The 12,949-nt window shown below is 40.7% G+C and overlaps 1 protein-coding gene across 1 annotated transcript; it reads left to right on the top strand.

Annotated features, from left to right (window-relative positions):
- The first annotated feature begins 5,562 nt into the window (after positions 1 to 5,562).
- Positions 5,563 to 7,918, top strand: sem1 (SEM1 26S proteasome subunit). The gene is made up of 3 exons (XM_080045711.1): positions 5,563 to 5,695; positions 6,165 to 6,258; positions 7,719 to 7,918. Exons 1-3 carry the CDS (start codon positions 5,620 to 5,622, stop codon positions 7,759 to 7,761), a joined length of 213 nt encoding a protein of 70 aa, XP_079901837.1. The 5' UTR covers positions 5,563 to 5,619; the 3' UTR covers positions 7,762 to 7,918.
- The last annotated feature ends 5,031 nt before the right edge of the window (positions 7,919 to 12,949 follow it).

The following is a 12,949-nucleotide window of genomic DNA, read 5'->3' on the forward strand; positions in this document are numbered from 1 at the left end:
CAGACCCACAGAGGCCCCCTACGAACGGACGCCCAAAAGCATAAGGAGGGCTTCATTTATCAATCAGACCAATCACAGACTTTTCCGGGACTAGGGACGGCCACATGTTGGGGATTAGGCGGATGGAATTTGGTACAACCAAATTGTGGAGAGTTAGTCAGTTAGAGATTATAGCAAATCAACAATGAAAAGAGTTGGATTACACTACAGTTGCAGCTGTATCGATGTGGAGTGGGTTAGGTATCACCTATCAATGTCAATTGAAGACACTTTGAAGTGAAACCATGTAACTTTTGCTAAATAGCCACTGCAGCCAGAAATGACAATAAATATACAGTAAAGGGTAAAATGCCCTATTAATCTATTCGTAACATTGGAGTAGAAAAGATTTAGAAAATTCAGTGTACTGACCTTATACCTACAGCACATAGTACTGGTCATATCATGCCAGAATCCTATGCAACCATGGGCTTAGCGGCTAACCTTGGTATTGCAAGATGTTGCCTGTCTGTGGGTCCATTGGCCCAGAAGTTGATCTCGCCACTTATTGGAATCTGAACAGGGAAGAAAAACATTATTAACTTTCCATTGAAATGAAACGGACGCCATTTTCCAATTTGGTGTCCTTCTTATAATACGTCCAAAACCCCTAAGGGTATAGCAATGATAAATGGTGCATTTCATGGTTTATGAAGACAGATTTAGTCTAAGAATCAAAACAAGCAATTTCCTCTCTTAAAAAATGACATAGTGTGCCTTTAAACATAGATAGTCTTATGTGTAAAACTGATGTGATCTGGCTGCATCAATGCCATACTTTCTTTGTAGTTTAGGATCATCAAACATGAGCAAATGGACATACACACACACACACACCTTGCACTTCCACTACATCGCAACTCAAATGTATAAGTGGTGTGACATCACTGGCTAACAAATAAGGTTCATGTGAAAGCTCAAAGTAGATAATTATTGTCAACCAGCCAGCACATGAGCCATGCAACAGATTTAGAAGCAGACGGAGGGAGATGAGCCGTCACCGTCACCTCTGGCATGTTGTGTCACTCCTGCTCATTTCCATCTCTGCGCACAGATGACAGACGAGCCTCTGACAGGTGTCAGAGAAGAGCAGAGCAGGTCTTGTCACTCAACCACTGAACCCCCCACCCCCCCCTGGCTGTGTGCGACACGCATACTCTGGTACACCATGACTATAACTAAAGTGAGAGGGAGGTGTGTCCGTTTCTGTGTGTGATAGATAGAGAAACTGAAAATGACCAGGGAGAGGAAGCGGGGGAATAAAAAGAGATACTTGGGTGATGATAGATATGGATGCAACAAACAACATGTAATGGTCCTCTTAAGATATCAAACAGACAAAGAAGTTGAAGGAGTATATAAATGTCTAGATAAGGGAAGATGTACTTGTTTGGCACATTGGCCATTTAAAGCAGAAAGGTTAGAAGACCGGGGAGCTAGCATTTCTCCATTGCTCATGTGTCGGGTCTCACAAAGCCCTTTTGTGGCACTGATCTTTGGACACGTCACAACACAATCGATGCACTTTGGACCAAATGTGTCGTTTTTCACCAATTCTTGGTCTAAATGAAGATAAATGAACACTGTTAAATGTTTTTATTTTTCTCGTATTAACATTATTCAAGTGAATTTGAACATACCTACACACATCCAGTGTTATATTTTATATCAAGGGCTTCCAATGAGTCATCTGTAATTTATCTGCACCAGTCAATGAAAATATGTGTCGATTCACCATGCTCCATTGCCAAAGAAATTAACTCTGATTTTACAGAGGACAGCTTAAGCTAATGACTTAGTGTCAGCATGAGGATAGACTTTGCAGATAATGGGCACTTCCAATAAGAGTGCTTTTGACAGAGGGGGTTAACACCTATGGTGAGAGTGTGTAAGTGCTTTTAACATACAGTACAGATAGGTCCATGGCATTGGACTATGGACACAGGGCTAGTACACTATTAGCGCACATTACTGGAAAAAAATTAGCATGCCAATTTTATGACTTTTATTAAATGATATTTTGGTGGACTAAAACTAAAGCGGCTGTAATTGTGATTGAAAGTGTTTTGAGAGGCAGGATTATCATGCATTTATTTAGGCAAAGCCATTTTAAACAGGTGCCTGTGAGTGGAATCTGTACCAAATGAGTGTTGGGGACAATAATAAACAGTATATATATTGTTAGTGATATGCGGTCTGTTCTGACCCTATAGACAGTCTAGCTCCACCAATAGAGGTGTCATTGTTCCTCAACTCTAGGTTTCAACTAGGGGCTCAGGCAAAATGGAGCTGGACCCCCCATATTTCATTTCTCCCTTGCTGAGAGCATTTATCAGCAGTGTCCTGATAAAAACAAAATATGCAACTTAAGCCCGAGCAGGGCTAAGCCGCCGAGGTGGACAGGATTACCTGGAGGCTAGCTGGGACAGGCATCAGATTGTACTGTCATAAAGGGCCATTAGCCTCTTGGCAAACTGTACCTCAAGCCCAAGATGACAGAGCTTTTCAAGACGGACAGGGGGGGAAATATGAAACTTAAATTCGTCATGACAGACATCTCAATGAATGAAGCCCCTTGAAAAAGATGGCAAAAATAAATAAGTTTTTTGAAAAAAAGATTCCTCGTTTTTTTTTTTTTTTTTCATTTCTATGCTCATTTGACCCCTGTGGGAATATAATTGATTGTACTAAGAAGTTTCTGCATGAAATAGTCAATATCCACTGTTGTGTGCTGGATGTAAGCATTTATCTGAAAAGGGAGACTGGATTTCCACACAACACACAATGGAGTAGACTTACTGACTGGCTGGGATTAAATTTAATACAGGATCTTGACAGACATATCCTGGAAGCGTATCGCTCTCTCCGCAGATTCCCTAGAAGCAAAGCTTACATGTTTTTTCTTGGATTTGCCTCATTAATTGGCTGGTTAAGTCCCCCTTAATCCACAATGATCACTTTTTAGTACGTCTCAGGGCATTTCCCTAAGATCACATATCCTGTTACCTCCTTGTCTTAATACTTCACAGCTACGACCACAACATTAAGATCAAACACACCTTGACTTTCTCAGGTATGCTCACATTCAGATTATTAGTGGCACCATATAGGAGGAAGCCTCCATACTGAAGCAAGTGCACGGCGAGACAACGCAGTGGAAGGCTGGGTGTCTTCCTACTTCCTATGATAATTGGGAGAACATACGTTGTCTGTTATCTGTAGGAGATGGTCTTTATTTGGTCACACACACACACACACGCACAGCTCTCATATCTTTACCTATGTCCATTTATTCACCTCTCCCTGTGCACAGCCTCTAGGCCATATTATGAGTTGGGGTGGGCCCTATGATAAAGAGCCAGGCAATTGTGCCCGGGGTAGGAGTGTGTGTGTGTGTGCATGTGTGTGTGTGTGTGTAAGGCCATTCGTCAGACTGGCCGGGCAAGCATACGCCGCAGTCTTCCTCTTGTCTGTCTGTCTGCCCCCGTCTGTCTCTTTCAGCGCACTTACAGCGGCTGCCGGCTCGTCCTTTCCCAGAGGGGCTTTGTGAAAGGACAGAAATGTGATGCTGCTGCAACTCAGACACAAGTTATGGTGGAATCTGTCTGCAGTGGCCCTTGGTGCATTGCATCCCTCCTCTGTGAATCCCCCCTCCCTCCCCTATTTTACCCCAACATAGAGACTCCAGGCGCCAGGCGCGGCGTAACTGCAGTCTCAGGTATGCCGGGCCTTGCGTTGCAGCCACTTCCCAGGGCTTCACCTGCACCTGAGACTGAGTGACGCGGGGAACCACAATCGGCTCGACTTCAGGAAAGAGTTTCGCTCAAAGCAGAACAGGCCATCACTCATCTATCAAGTTCTCTAACTGAAGATGCGGATGAAATTGACCCCCTCGCTTGTCGTTTGACAGTTTACAGCCTAATTAAATCGGACTGAACCCATCATGTCCATCCTAAAAATGGACATTGAAGCGACACAAATGTATTCATTGCGACAGGGGCTTGGGCTTCAAGGTAGAGTCAGGAATTCTGGAGAACGATTGTTTTCAAATTCACTTTTTGTCAAAATCAGTGAATATCCCCTCACGATCCGCTACCTGTCCGTACTGTGTGAAAATGGGATTCTGACAACAAACTTTCTCCAGAATAGTTGACTCTTCGTTGATGATTTGAAGATTAATTTGTGGTGAAATGAATTGTTAGTATCAGCCTCAAAAGTATCAATAAGCGTGGAACACTAAATCTTTCATACATTCCTTCAAATGAAAACAGTATTTATTTTTGTCTTTAGACATGTTATTCATTTATTCTAATTAGTTTGCAGACACATCTTCTGCATCTTCTGTTCTAAATGGTCTTTTATGTATCTAACTGGAATTGGGCTTTTTAAACCACAGTGACATTTACTTCCTGCACTTTCTCTCCACATTTTGTCCCCCCTCCTTCAAATGTTGTGGCACTGTCATGTGTAAAGTCTTAGGATGATTACAAAATAATTTGAAAATAGAATAAGTACGTTGAGCCCTAAGTTGAGGTTTGCTCCATCTGTCAACATATGACAGCTGCAGAGCAATTTCCATTGTGGCGCAAGTGGTTTTGTGGTTAATGTGCGCTCTCATTTATCTCAAATACATCCTTGCTGAAATCTGACTGACTTGTGCGCATATGTTTTGAGGAACTGCGTGAGGCTATTGTGGTGGTGTGGGAGAAAGAGAGAAAGAGAAGTATGGGGAGAGATTCTGAGGAGCAGAGAGAAATAGTTTTCCCAAATATTTGCAAGTATTTTCTAAGTTTTGCTCCACCCTTTCAACGTCAAACCATTGTTACTGAAAAAACATCCACACTTATCCCACAGGGGAAAAAACACTTTAGGCTATTTATGAAGCTCTGCATGCTCTTTAAACATGTTCATGCAAGAGGTAGGCCTATGGCACAGCCTAAAGCTTGTCTTACTTGAATGTATGCAATCTTTTATTGTCACATATAAGCCCAAATATGACTAGAAAACATTGCGTTTGTGATTTCAGTTGGGCTGTCCACAATTATTTGGCAGTTGAATAAACATTCACATAGGCTATTTGTTCAAAAAAATATCAAAGATGGGAAATGTAGGCTAGAGATCAAGTCATAAACCACTGTTATTTTGGACGTAAAGCTTTAAAAGTCAGCAAAATGTGCAGCTTTTACAACTTGGAAAAATATAAGTTAAACGTTAAAGGATTTGTAGGCTATTCCAAGCAAAATAGGATAGATTAGCCTACTGTAAAGCCCTCTTTGAAAGCTGCAGGCCTAGTTTACTATTTGCCTGTATGTCCGTCGTCAGTGCTGTTTGAACAGTAAATAATTGTTTTTGCACTTGCATATTAATAAAATGCACATTAAGTTTTACTTGTAATAACATAATATAACACATTACAAACATTACCTTACCTGGCCTTGCCGTAAATCAAAGTGATTGCTGCGCTTTCCTGCGCAGTTGGCGCAATCTCTACCCGCTTGAACAGCTTCAGCGTTCCCTCTGCTCAGGAGCCACGGCCACCATTCATTTACAAACAGCAACACAGCAGCAGTAAAACTAAACATGTCAGACAAGAAACAGACCGTGGACCTGGGCCTTTTGGAGGAGGATGACGAGTTCGAAGAGTTCCCAGCTGAGGGTATGTAATACAGACACTATTTGAACCATAATGCTATTATTTTCTTTTAACAGACTATTGGTAAGTTACCGACTGTAACTGTTATGGGGTTGTCTTTGCTGGGCCCTGCTGCGGTGACTCAGCTAGCCTAGCCATTTAGCCTTAGCATTAGCTAGGATTTAGCTAATCAAATTAGTCGACTCGTGGAGCTCGCTGCCCTTTAACATCACAGTCATTGTGTTTTTAATGTCATATTGGTAGTTTGAAAGCATACATAGCCTAGCGTCATTGCTAACGTTTGCTTGTTAGACCTTACGTCGGTGCGAGCAAAAGTGTTAGCATATCATGTCAACAGCTTGCTAGCTTTAGCTTAGTTGACTTATGCACCTTGTTTTGAACGTTCTTTTCATTTTATCCGACATTTTGAGATACATTTGTTTATAGAGGATGTGTGTGCTTTGTTGGTGATGTTCCACTGTTTGATTCGTAGACTGGACGGGGCTGGATGAAGATGAAGATGCTCATGTTTGGGAGGACAACTGGGATGATGACAACGTAGAGGACGATTTCTCAAATCAACTGAGGTAGTTTGAACATTCAGTAGAAAAACTCACAATTTAGGCTACATCGCATTACACTTGGAATGATTCACATCTGTCTCATTGATGGGGAACTCATTTATTCTTAGTCTATAATTATTTCTTATTCTTGATAACACATCTGAGGCCTATCATATTTGACACATATTGACTTGAGCCAACAACTATCTACAGGTGCATCCTCCAGTGACAAGCAGGTCCACATTTCCCCCAAATAGTTTGAACCACAGTGATGAAAGGAGAATATGTTGATCCTTGGAAGATTTACAAATGTCACTGTTTGATTAACTACTTTGAATTCATTAGTTACCTATTGTTTTGTTGACTTTTATGAGGTGTGACGTATATGGTGAAACGGAACAGACGTGTGTTATGAAAACATTAAATACAAGAGAGTGGGCAAAAAATGCCCACAAATATATAACTGCATTTCATAATGAAACAAATTCTGCTCACTGAATTATTTTTAAGATGAATTTAAAACATTCTGACTGAGCTGCTTTTTACATGCAGTGGATTTAAAATCATACTAAAACAATTGAATCCATTGTCGGGTCAATATAGATTTAATGTGTTAATGCAGATATGTTTATAATGATCTAAAGTCAGGATTATTGTTCCAGCATCATGATTGTAAAGTGTAGTGACATAACTTAAATATGATACAAAAGATAATTTCCTTCATAAGTCCATGAACACACTATAATTAAACTGCAAACTTTAAAATCCAGTATAAAGTCCATAGTCTAGTCATAGTAAAGTCCAAGATGACTAATGTTTTTTTCTAATGTAGCTGGAATTTAGGTCAATAAATACAGATTGCAGTTTTATCAATATTAATCTTGCTGCTTGGAAATGTAGTGCCTTTTGCAGACACATTGCTGCTCCTCTACAATAGCTCAATTTGTTGTTGGTCGTAGTGAGCCGCTGCTGGTATTTTAAATTGTGCTATAAAAATCTTGAAAGGGAAATCAACAAGGAAGTCAAACAAGTACCTTACCTATCGTGTGTTTACAAGTGTTACACTTTAAATAATTTATACATTACAAATCAGATGTATCATTCTGAAATCTGTCATGCCTTCAAGGTTTACACTAACCCTTATTGAATAATCAATAACTGTTGCTAGATAAGTGGCTGGTCTGTTTTCATTTGAGTACACTTTAGACAGTAATATGCTATTGTTTTATTTTGGCCAATTATAATAGCCATGCTATTAAGCTGTTTCGCAAAGATATCATTATTGTTAAAGGGCACAGCTACCATATACGTATATGTAATCATCAAATTCATAGCTGCACACATTCTGCAATATTTATATATTTCTTCACTCCCATCTCTTAATGGTTCTCGCAATCAATAGCAGAGGGTACTTATGCCTCGACCGCCCACCTGTAATCATCTCTACTGACTTGATCTTTGTATTTTCCTTTTCTTCCCCGCAGAGCTGAGCTGGAAAAACATGGTTACAAGATGGAGACGTCGTAACGGCTGACGGGGCCCTTCACTGTTTGAAGACGTTGGATATGGACATTTATATTTGAATATTACTGGTTGACCACACACCATGGAAAGAATATGTTAATTTGTTTCTCTTTTTTTTTGTAAGAAATACGGAATGTTGATTGAAGTAAAGTGTTTGAAGAAAACAGTTCCTCTCAAGTTGTTTTTATTGACATGATACTGCAAATGTTTACACTATTTAACAAGATGGAAATTGTACTAATACATTTGTAGTAATACCTTAAACAATAGATTTAAGTTGTTTTTTTTAAATATTTTTTGCGAGGTGTTTGGCTTGATATTCATTCTGCTCTACAGACTGTTGTGGTCATGACATCTAACCTGAAGAAAGTGGATTGCATTTCTTTAGTACATTGCTGAAATTGAGCAAGCTATATTACAAAAATAAATACTGCATAATTGGCCTCATACTTCAAATTCATTCAGCATAGCCAATGGCTAAATTTAACTGATGCTTTAATAGTATTTCCTAGAGATTTAGCCTAGTGTCCTTCTGTCTCGCATAGTCATTGGACTGATCTAATTAATACATCATACATTGAATTAATCTTTGCAGGCATTTATTTTTAAATGCAGAATGAGAATTAAAAGTCTTTGTAAGAGTTGTCCATCTCCTCAGTAGCACACATGCTAAGTCCGTACTAAACCGCACGTAATGCTGTGATACTAATAGTTATTTTGGACTAAATACATTTTGCATTTTACTAAAGGTCAAGTGCTAAACTGAGTTTATCTTAGATATTTGTGATTTGTTGCAACCTTTATGTAAGGTTCTGTTTATTGAATTTTTTTTTTTAGATGATGTCGGCATGGGAGAGGAAGAGAGAAAACGTCTACATGGGGCAATGGAGATGCAGATAAGCTCTGTGCAGTGGAAATGCATACAATGCAAACAAGTGTTTGTGGTGCATGCTACACGTACACACACACACACAGGCAGGCAGTTCCTCTTCACTGTGCTGTATAGCCCCACAGCGCTTGGCCGAGTCCCTGAAGGAGAGATTATCCACTGCCTTGTTTGTCAGAGGCGGGGAGGGGGTCTCAGCATGGGGCCTCCCAGCCTGCCTTGCCTGGGCCTGCCCTTACTGCCAGCCAGGCCCTTCTCTTCCGCTTGTCACAGCGGGGACTCTCGTACCAAACCAGAGGCCAATTTATTCCTGCTACACTCCCCCGGCAAAATGATTTCTCACAGTGTTTGGTCGACTTTCAGTCCCAGGGTCCTAATGAGGTGAAATGGATGCCAGTAAGACCAAGGCTGCAAGAGCAGCTTTCATCCTGTAAACAACATCCCTCCTCTGCCTCTGCAAGGGGAAAATAACCGTAATAGAATTACTCAAGTACTATGTATCATGTATAAGATTTGTACTTGAATATTTACGTTTTGTGCAGCTTTTACTTGTTAAAGATGGAAAAATTGTTTTAAATCCACTTTAACTGTTTTAATATTATTGCGTTATTGGTGAAACACAATAAGTTAAAAATGGTATGCACGACTTAGTGTCTTATCGGGCCCTGTCTTCAAGCCTTGACATTTTTTTTCTTTTCTAAAACAAGTGAAAGAATCAGCCAATATAGTGAGGTACTCTAAACCTGTTTCCAATATTATCCCCTTTACTCCAAAACTGAGCATCTGTATTTTGAAACATGAACAAATTTCACGGGTCACTGCACTAGAATCATGTAAAATGAAACTTGATTTATAAAAATACCCTAGACAAGATGTTTTCAATAGGAAATGAGTCAAATATGTTTACTCTCCTGGCAGACTGCTTTTACTTGTTTTAAGAAAATGAGACTTTTAAACTTTATGATGACTAAGAAGGGAAAAAATCTGACAGTAACAGTGTTCGTTTGATAAATAGTACAAATAACCACTGCGTTCCGTTTCCGATGGTTGTTTTGCCAGCAAGAATTTAATGTAACTGGTTCAGCTATGATCCACTTTTAATCATTCCTGCTGCATGTGAAAGAAGAATATTTTTTCTACCACTGCCTACTGCTTGTGGGTTGCCGTTCTTTTGTGAGTTTCCTCTTGTGGTGCTGATATATTTGCTGTTTTTGCATCGGCTTATACTGTATTTGAAAATATTCATTCTGCGTACACACTCAGAATTTGGCACCAAAGGCTGGAAAAAGGTGGACGTGGAAACCTGTTCGCTCGGGTCAAGCGTTTAAATGTTGCCACCTGAAAGCATGTTGACAAGCATCTGACAAGTCTCTCCTTCTCTTCTGGGAAAAGACCAAATCCCTGTTTACTACTAGTTATTATCCCAATCAGCTGCATGTCACAGCCCAACAACCCTCCTGAGTGCAAAGCCCTATATTGTGATTGAAAGACAATGCTCCAGCTGCTATACTGATACATGTGTCAATAAAGAAAATAAATATTGAGTTGGCAACTACAGCAGGATTTAAAGCAAGGTCACATTGCTGCTCTCAATTCATACATATATACGCGATGCTCAGATCTGTTTATGCCCTTGAAACTGAGGACCCTGGGCGTGATGATTATTCTTCTTAGGGTTGGGAAGTCGGTGAAGTGAGAGAATCGGTAAGTGAGAGCGACAGAGGAGGACCTGTGACTATTTTGTTTGTGCTGAGAGCATGAGATTGGTCCCTTGTGTTTGACTCCATGAGGGCCTAAATGGGCCCTCAATATTCAACCTCGCACAGATCGCTCGGCTTTTCAGTGTGTCTCCGCGCTACTTTCTTTCTTTGATCCCATTTAATCCTGACTTTAATTTGTGAAAGCATTTTTGTTGTTCCTTTGTGACCCTGATGATTCACCTTGGTGCGTATGAGAAGGCTCACACTGGCTGATATTGACTGACTTGGAGAGTTCTGAATAACAATCTGCTGTGTGAATATTTTGGCAATGAATCAAAGGTTGCATTTGAAATCTTTTACACAATGGGTTACTTTTGTAAAGGGCAGTTCTCTGTCCTTGTATAAGGAGTGGCAAAGTTTAGTATTTCATATAGAAATCCATGCATGTGTGTTATACTTTGCCAGAGTACATTCTGGATCGGTCTATATAGGAACTACTGAATACCGCAAACCCTGTAAACTGATTCTCGTCTTACTAAAAGCCCGGATTCTTCAAAAAGCATTTTTCTTATTTGCAAATCGCTTTTTCCCTGAGCCCACGCAGTTCTGAGACCACATGACTTCATAAATGCGAGAGAGCAGCCAATAGAACTGTGGCAAGGACTATGCCATAACACTTCATGTTGCTAGATGGCAGACCCATTGTTCTCGAGGCCCACAAGCCTGTGGGCGAGAGACCCTGCTGTGTCTACACTGAGGAAGCACACCAGCCTCCCGGGCTATATTTTCCTCTCTTTTCTGCAAACACTGGAGGCTACTGTGACCATTCCAGCTTTTCTCCCAGAAATGCTGCAGAACCTGCTCTTCTCCCCTCTCCTATCCCTTCACGGCTGAGCCAGGGAGAATACGAAGATGTCGCCGCACAGCTAGGAAGCATGCAGCTGCTACTATAATAGCCCTAATTGCACGTTTCTTTTGTTGAGCTGAGATTAGCGGCAGGGCTGCAATACTACTACTAAAAACCCCCCAAAAAGTAAAGATGGAGGGGAGAGAGTTAAAAAAAAAACACACTCGGGGTGCGTTCACCAGTGAGACTGCCAACCCACTGCTGAGTGGCCCACACCTGCACACTAGCACCCCCGCTAAAGTAAACACAGATAATAAGGTATAATTACTTTAGAAAATAATAACGAGGAGCAACCCTTCAGACCCCCCTACTCCCGATGACAAAGGGCTGCCTGTTTATTGTGGGGGGTGAAGCAGCCCCCAAAGGACGCTGGCGAATGCCCTATCAAAAGACCCAAGGGCCCTACTGAGGGTCCCTTATAGGACAGCCATCAGTGTCAAGGAGGACTGGGGCCTTTTAAGTCGCTTCTACCCTAACTGCCTCAATTAACCAGTATGGACTGACCACAGGCTACTTTTTCATCTCCATTCATTCTCATCAAAATTATCCCATGTTGTCTTGAATTCACCCCCCCCATCTCTCTTTCTCTATGCGATCAGAAGAAACCCAGAACATATGCACCATCTGAAAACATACCAATTATGTCATGTGCAAAGTAAAATTCGGTTCAGGCTAAAGGTTCAAGTATGAATGTATGTGGAATAGCATCGACGAAAATGCAGGGTGACGAGGACAATAGATATGTATGTGCATGTAGCTACAGCATACGTATATGCAAATGTGAAGTGTTCTCACGTAAACACTACAAAGGGCCTATTCTTATGGAAAGGAAGTAATGATGCATAAAAGCATTCTAGCTCTAGTGCGATCATAGATAGAGATGCATTAAAATACAGAAAAACGGCTTTCAAATATTGGAATAAAGGAATGAGTTTGCCTTAAGCCATTCTCATGCAGTACTGTCTTGAAGTATGAATTGTGTTGGTTTTGTGCGAAGTATGCTATTATGCTGCCAAGTCACCCAAACTCCTGCATTATTGCTGTCTTCACATCAAGAACTACAATGACAATAAGTCTGTAAGCCTTATGTTAAGCAGATGCTCAAAATATTTGGAAATCTACACATTCTCTTCCCAGAGTAAGAGTTAGTTTTGCTTAGCATGAAGAGGGATGCGTGTCTATGTCTCCACAGCCCGATTGTCCCATATTTCTTAGTAATCTAACTATTTAATAGAGTATAGTATGTGTGTCTGTTTGTGGATGTCGGTCTTTCTCATTCCTATTCTAACCTCTCCTTCTCCCTGTCCCCTAACCCTAACCACCTAGCTGTGATGCCTGAACCTAATCACCATTTTCAGGAACATAGAGCTGTGGGACCATCGGGCTGTGGGAACATAGGGATGATCCCCATAAAGACTGGTGTCCAGCGAGGACTCCAGGAAGTTACTTGTTGCAGACGTAAAATAATGAAAAGTTGTTTTGGGCTCTTTTTTTGTATGGATTAAACAGTTTCTCATGGGTCGACAATGTTCCCATTTGCTACAATTTGAGGCTAGCTGTTTTCACTCTTTGTGCTGAACCAAGCTACCTGCCCCCTGGCGTTAGCCTTATATTTAACGTTGTCTACATGTGTGAGAGTGGTTGTTTCAATCTTCTCATTTTACTCTTGCCCAGAAAGCAAATAAGTATAACCGTATT

Source organism: Ammodytes marinus (assembly GCF_949987685.1).
Source record: "Ammodytes marinus genome assembly, chromosome: 17".
Lineage (NCBI taxonomy): Eukaryota > Metazoa > Chordata > Actinopteri > Uranoscopiformes > Ammodytidae > Ammodytes > Ammodytes marinus.

What these genes read in the sequence shown, in the direction of transcription:
- sem1 (XM_080045711.1), top strand. Translation starts at nt 5,620, where the DNA reads ATGTCAGACAAGAAACAGACCGTGGACCTGGGCCTTTTGGAGGAGGAT. An exon ending in CGAAGAGTTCCCAGCTGAGG is followed by an intron (nt 5,696 to 6,164) that starts GTATGTAATACA and finishes TTTGATTCGTAG; the next exon opens with ACTGGACGGGGCTGGATGAA. An exon ending in GATTTCTCAAATCAACTGAG is followed by an intron (nt 6,259 to 7,718) that starts GTAGTTTGAACA and finishes TCTTCCCCGCAG; the next exon opens with AGCTGAGCTGGAAAAACATG.